This window comes from Equus caballus, chromosome 12 (assembly GCF_041296265.1).
Source record: "Equus caballus isolate H_3958 breed thoroughbred chromosome 12, TB-T2T, whole genome shotgun sequence".
Taxonomy (NCBI): Eukaryota; Metazoa; Chordata; class Mammalia; order Perissodactyla; family Equidae; genus Equus; species Equus caballus.
In genome coordinates this window covers 16,330,747-16,336,711 of record NC_091695.1, presented here as the reverse complement: position 1 = coordinate 16,336,711, position 5,965 = coordinate 16,330,747, and the positions used below count along the sequence as shown (strand labels likewise).

The following is a 5,965-nucleotide window of genomic DNA, read 5'->3' as shown; positions in this document are numbered from 1 at the left end:
TACTATACATTTTCTATAACAATGATTCTCGTAATTTAGCATGCATCAAAATCCAAAATCACCTCGAGGGGTGGTTAAATCACAAACTGTGGTCCCCATACTAGAGTTTTTGATTCAGGAAGTTGGTGATGTGGCTAGAGAATTTGCACCCCTAACAAATTGTCAGGTGTTCTTGCTGCTGGTTGGGAACTATACTTCGAGAATCACTGTTCTGTACAAACTTCACAGACAAATAGGAAGCCTCTTTCTTCTCTCTGTTTCTTCCTGTATTCAGTTGTATTTTTAGGAATGGCTTTTGATTCTTTACTCAACAGGAATCGTGATGTTATCCAAAGGAAATCAAAGTATCATACCTACTTTTATTCTCCTGGGTTTTTCAGAATATCCAGAACTCCAGATTCCACTCTTCCTGGTTTTCTTGTCTACCTACACAGTCACTGTCGTGGGGAATTTAGGCATGATAATAATCATCAAGATCAATCCAAAACTCCACACGATCATGTACTTTTTTCTTAGTCACTTGTCCTTTGTAGATTTCTGTTATTCTACCATAGTTACACCTAAACTGTTGGAGAACTTGATTGCAGAAGACAGAACCATCCCTTTCTCTGGTTGCATTCTACAATTTTGTTTTGCTTGCATATTTGCTGTAACAGAAACGTTCATGTTAGCAGCGATGGCCTATGATCGTTTTGTGGCAGTTTGTAACCCCTTACTCTATACCACTATTATGTCCCAGAAGCTTTGTGTGCTTCTGGTGGCTGGGTCTTACTCATGGGGTATAGTGTGTGCCCTGACACTCACATATTTTCTTCTTGCATTATCCTATTGTGAGTCTAGCATCATAAATAATTTTATCTGTGACTACTCTGTAATTGTTTCTGTCTCCTGCTCAGATCCCCATATCAGCCAGATGCTGTGTTTTATCATTGCCATATTTAATGAGGGGAGCAGTCTGATGATTATTCTTCTGTCCTATATACTCATTTTTATCACTGTTATGAGGATGCCTTCTGCAAGTGGGCGCCAGAAAACTTTCTCCACCTGTGCCTCCCATCTGACAGCCATCACCATCTTCCATGGAACCATTCTTTTCCTTTACTGTATCCCTAATCCTAAAACTTCTTGGCTCGTAGTTAAAGTGGCTTCTGTGTTTTACACAGTGGTGATTCCTATGCTGAATCCTTTGATCTACAGCCTTAGGAACAAAGATGTGAAAGACACATTCAGAAAATTAGTGGTCACAAAATTGCTTTCTCACTCAATATAATATTGTTAGATTCATTATTTTATTTCTGAAAAATTTGATTTGCTATGCTACAGATTGTTCAACTCTTATAGTGCAATTGATAATTCCAACTATTTATTCAACAAGCTATTAGTTAATATATCTGTGGCAGCACATTTTATGAGTATGAATTTTTGCATTCATTAATTATTAGTGAAATAGCTCTAAACCATGTGCAAACCAAAATTTTAGAAAATAAAATTTGTGAACTATATTTTGTAATATTTATAAAATATTTTTCAATGCTTTATCATATAGTGTAATTATAGATGTGTGTTTCCTAAGTACAACTAATTCTCAGTTCATCAAGTATGTGCAGATCTAGAATAGTTCCTTTGAATTGTAATCAGGAAGCTCATACTTCAGAGATGGCTTTAATAAATGCTTAAGCTCACTGTATCTTGTACAGTAACCAATCGCTTGTTTTTTATCGTATGGAATGGCAGAAACTCACTTTTATTCATGAAAATTATAGCTTGCTGACTAGTAAGTAAAATTAAATATTGCTCTATGTTCCCTAAATTCATACTTTATTCCAAAAAAAAAAAGTAATAAAGGCAGTAGGATATTAGAGTAATAGAGTCCCAAAAAGGGCTCAAGCATATGTGGTCATCTAAATTTCCATGATAATCCAATGCTAATATAGTTCAATGGAGAGATAATTTTCAGCAAATAGTGCTGCTGAGATAATTGGATATCCATATGGATAAATGAGCCTTAACTTTTACCGCACATCATACACAACTATTAACTTGAATTAGAGGAACTGGATCATAGTCCTAAACACAAAAATCAAACTACAAAATTTTAGTACAAAACAGAACAATATTCTGGAGTTTGTGGCAGGAATTTTTTAGATGAAACACAGAAAGGATGGACCATCCAAAAATTGATAAGGGCCTGCCCCTGTGGCCGAGTGGTTACAGTTCCATGTACTCCGCTTAGGCAGCCTGGGTTTGCTGGTTCAGATCCCAGTCATGGACCTACTCCACTTACCAGTCACGCTGTGGAGCTGTCCCACATACAGAAAAACAGAGGAAGATTGGCACAGATGCCAGCTCAGGGCTAATCTTCTTCAAGAAAATTATTTTTTAAATGATAAAAGAAACTTCATTAATGTTAAAAACTCATGGTAAAAGTTTCCTAATGGTGAAAGACACCATTAAGAAAATGAAAATGTAAGCCACAGACTGTTTGTAAATATTTGCAGTATACGTGTTTGACAGAAAATTTGTCTGTAGAACACATGAAAAACTGTTTATACTCAAAACAAGAAGACAAACAATCTCCTTAAAGAATCAGTGAAATATTTTAGCACTTGACAAAACGAGATATACAAATCATCTATAAACACATAAAAAGATACTAAACATCATTAGTCATCAATGAAGTTCTTTTTAAAACCACAGTAAGACACCATTGCATACTAGCTAAATCGCTAAAATGAATACGACTGAAATACCAAATACTGGTGAAAATGTGGAGCAAGAGGAATGCTCATACATTTCAGATGGTAGTAAAAGGTAAAATGACTTTGAAAACAGTTTAGCTATATTTTATGAAGTTGTACAAACATTTCCCATACAACTCAACAATTCCTTTCCTAGATGTTCACCCATGAGAAATGAAATCCAATATTTTAACTTAGGAGAAAATTGTTCTTCTGGCATATGCAGTAATATAGGAAAGAGAAAAGTGTAAGGAGAGTGATGCATGTGGGTATTTTTGTCCTTGTATGAGCTTTTTGGACTTTGTTCCTTTAAAAAGTGATTTTCCTAAGGGCTGGCCTGGTGGAGCAGTGGTTAAGTTCACACATTCTGCTTTGGCAGCCCAGGGTTCGCTGGTTTGGATCTTGGGTGCGGACACGGCACCACTTGGCACGCCATACTGTGGGAGGTGTCCCACATATAAAGTGGAGGAAGATGGGCATGGATGTTAGCTCAGGGCCAGTCTTCCTCAAAAAAAACTGAAACAAACCAACAAACAAAAAAAACCAAAAAGTGATTTTCCTAGAAGAGGTGGATTCTCATCCATGAAGAGCTGTTTCCATAGACCTATCAAGGATAAATAGGAAATGGCAGAAGTGATATGGAAAGATCTTGTCTCTTAACATAGAGAAGTATTTATATATACACACAAGCTTATATAAACTTACACATAGCCAAATAAATTATGGTACAATATACATATACTCGTTAATGCATGCAGATATTCTCCTGCATTGTGACTGATGGCATTCTCATAATATTTATGTTACTAAGCCTTTGAGAATTGTAGTAATGAGGTATAATTGTCCTCTTATGTAATTGTCCCTTTGAGATTCAAGGTGAGAATTCAGTTTGTCCATAAAAAAATGGATTTCAAATTGCTGTTAATTCTGAGAAAAACAGACCCTGTATATGTGAGTCATTGTCTGGTCAGGAAAAGAAAACAGCTATTCTTGGTTTTTAAAAGAGAGAAATTAGAATGGTGACTTGTCTTAAATGTACTGGAAGGATTGCTGGGATAAAAAGGAGGAAATAGATCTTCCAGAGATTAGTAAAGAAGCCATTAAAATCAGCAGGCTAGAGGAAAACGTTTTCTCATGACTCAGCCATCCTATGGTCTTCTGTAGTCCTTGACTTGGCTGGGGTTTTGATTGAGACCTGACAGATGTGTGTCTCCCTCAGATCTGAAAGGTTGTTAATGATTGAGCTCTACCCTCTGAAGTTTGAGTTTAACGCACTCTCCTGCTACCCCATGCAGCTTAATAGCTAGACGAATATCGTGAGGGAGAGATGGTCAAGCTTTTTCGGAAGGTCTTGATTCTCTATTTAGATTTTTTTTTCCTAAGCACCATGACATTTCTGTAGGACATTTGATTCTGCCTTTCTGGTTCAGATTCCCAACCCCCCATGCTTCCTAGAATAAAACAAATGCCCTGGTGGAAAAACTGGTCATGTCTTTTTGGTTTCTTTAGTTTTCAATTTATCAATAAATTCTTATGTGTCCACAAAGCACTGCTGGATTCTTTGTTTTCTCAGCAATGTCCCTCTGCAAGTGCCAAACCTGAAACTCAGCCTGTTCCCAAAATCAGAAAATGTGTACAGTGAAGGAAACAGCTGGTGACTGCCAGCTCACCAAGGAAGGCCTCTTTCCACTCTGAAATTTTAATAATCTAGTCCTAATTGCTTCTATTTCTCTCTGTAAAAAATAATTTTTGCAATTAATTTTTTAAACAAAGTTATTTCATGGAATTGTTGGTCTGCAGTGATCTTCCCTAACCTACCTGAAGCAGAAGACCATAACAGACTCTCCAATGAACAATGGAAGGTAGAAGACAACGAGTGAAGGAAATAACTGTAGAACTATGATCCTGTGCCTAAGAATTATTCTTTAAAGATATAGAGGGAACAAAGTATTTTCAGACAAAAAAAGTTAAAGGAATATCTTCAGTGCATTTACAGTAAAAAAAAATCTTAAGAAGACTTCATCACGCAGAAGGAAACCAGACGGATCTTGGAGAATGACTGTAGACTATGGAAAACTCAACCAAATAGTAGCCCTGGAACAGATGCATGTGGCTTATGGAATATAGTATTCTATCATTTATTTGGCAACTGTATTATTTTACTTTGCTTTTTAATTAAAAAAATAATAAACAATTCACATTCCCATGGGATGGATAAAAGTATTTCTTTAATGTTTTGCTTAGGGCCATGTTAACTCTACAGCTGTCTGTAGATGGAAAACTCCAAAAACTCTTGGCAAATTGTCAAAGTGGCCTCTGTATTTTACACAATGGTCAACCTCATGTTGAACTCTCCGATCTATAGCTTGAGGAATAAAGATGCGAAGGATGCCTTCCAGAAATTAATTGACACAAAAGTCCTGTTTTCTGAACCAATCTCAAAAGATGTTTTTAATCTTAAAAGCAGTGGAAACAGAGTCTTCTAAAACCTACAGCACATATTCGCATGAGGTATTTTTGGTGACTGATGTCAGCATATTTTGAATCGGTAAACTGAATTCCCTTGAAGTTATTTGTGTTGTATGTCACTGAAGCATTGTGTATTTTTTGGGAGATACAGATGGATATGCTATGTGATAAAAGGGGGGATGATACTCTTCTGATACTTTCATTCCTTGGGTTCTGCAAATTCTATGAATCCACAATCTTGGGCTTTCTAACAATCAGCTTATGCTGAGAAGTATATTGGGCAAGAACAGTTACATCTATTGCGTAGATGATGACACAGAGATTCAAGAAACTAGCCTAGAATTGACTGAAATGATTAATTTAAGACAGGAACTCAACTCTGTTAACTCTAAATCTAGTGTCCTTTCACTCTAGTACCTTGGAGACTATTAAAGTCATCAAGTGAAAAGTTGGTGGGAAATGTTTAAAGGAAGTAATCAACCTGACACTGCCTGAATCCACAGATCAGACTTAGCAGCACTAAAAGTGGACAACTAGTTAACACGTATGTCACAATTTGATGCAACTGGCAATAGTCACAACCACCTATGAAGAATTCTTGCCTAAAGGAAACTAAAAGAGTGAATCTAAACTAATAAAGCTTCTTGATGTACCAGTTTAAAGGAATTGGTGCAGGAACAAGTCAAATGATGACAAATAAAGCAATAAGAAAAATACAGATGGTCCAATTTTTCCAAAAAATTACCTGAACGCACATA

General features: G+C 36.3%; 1 protein-coding gene across 1 annotated transcript; it reads left to right on the top strand.

Annotated features, from left to right (window-relative positions):
* The first annotated feature begins 322 nt into the window (after positions 1-322).
* Positions 323-1,270, top strand: LOC138916808 (olfactory receptor 5D13-like). Its single transcript, XM_070230420.1, has one exon. It carries the CDS (start codon positions 323-325, stop codon positions 1,268-1,270), a length of 948 nt encoding a protein of 315 aa, XP_070086521.1.
* The last annotated feature ends 4,695 nt before the right edge of the window (positions 1,271-5,965 follow it).

Excerpts from the sequence above, each read along its gene's own strand:
- LOC138916808 (XM_070230420.1), top strand. The coding sequence starts at position 323 with ATGTTATCCAAAGGAAATCAAAGTATCATACCTACTTTTATTCTCCTG.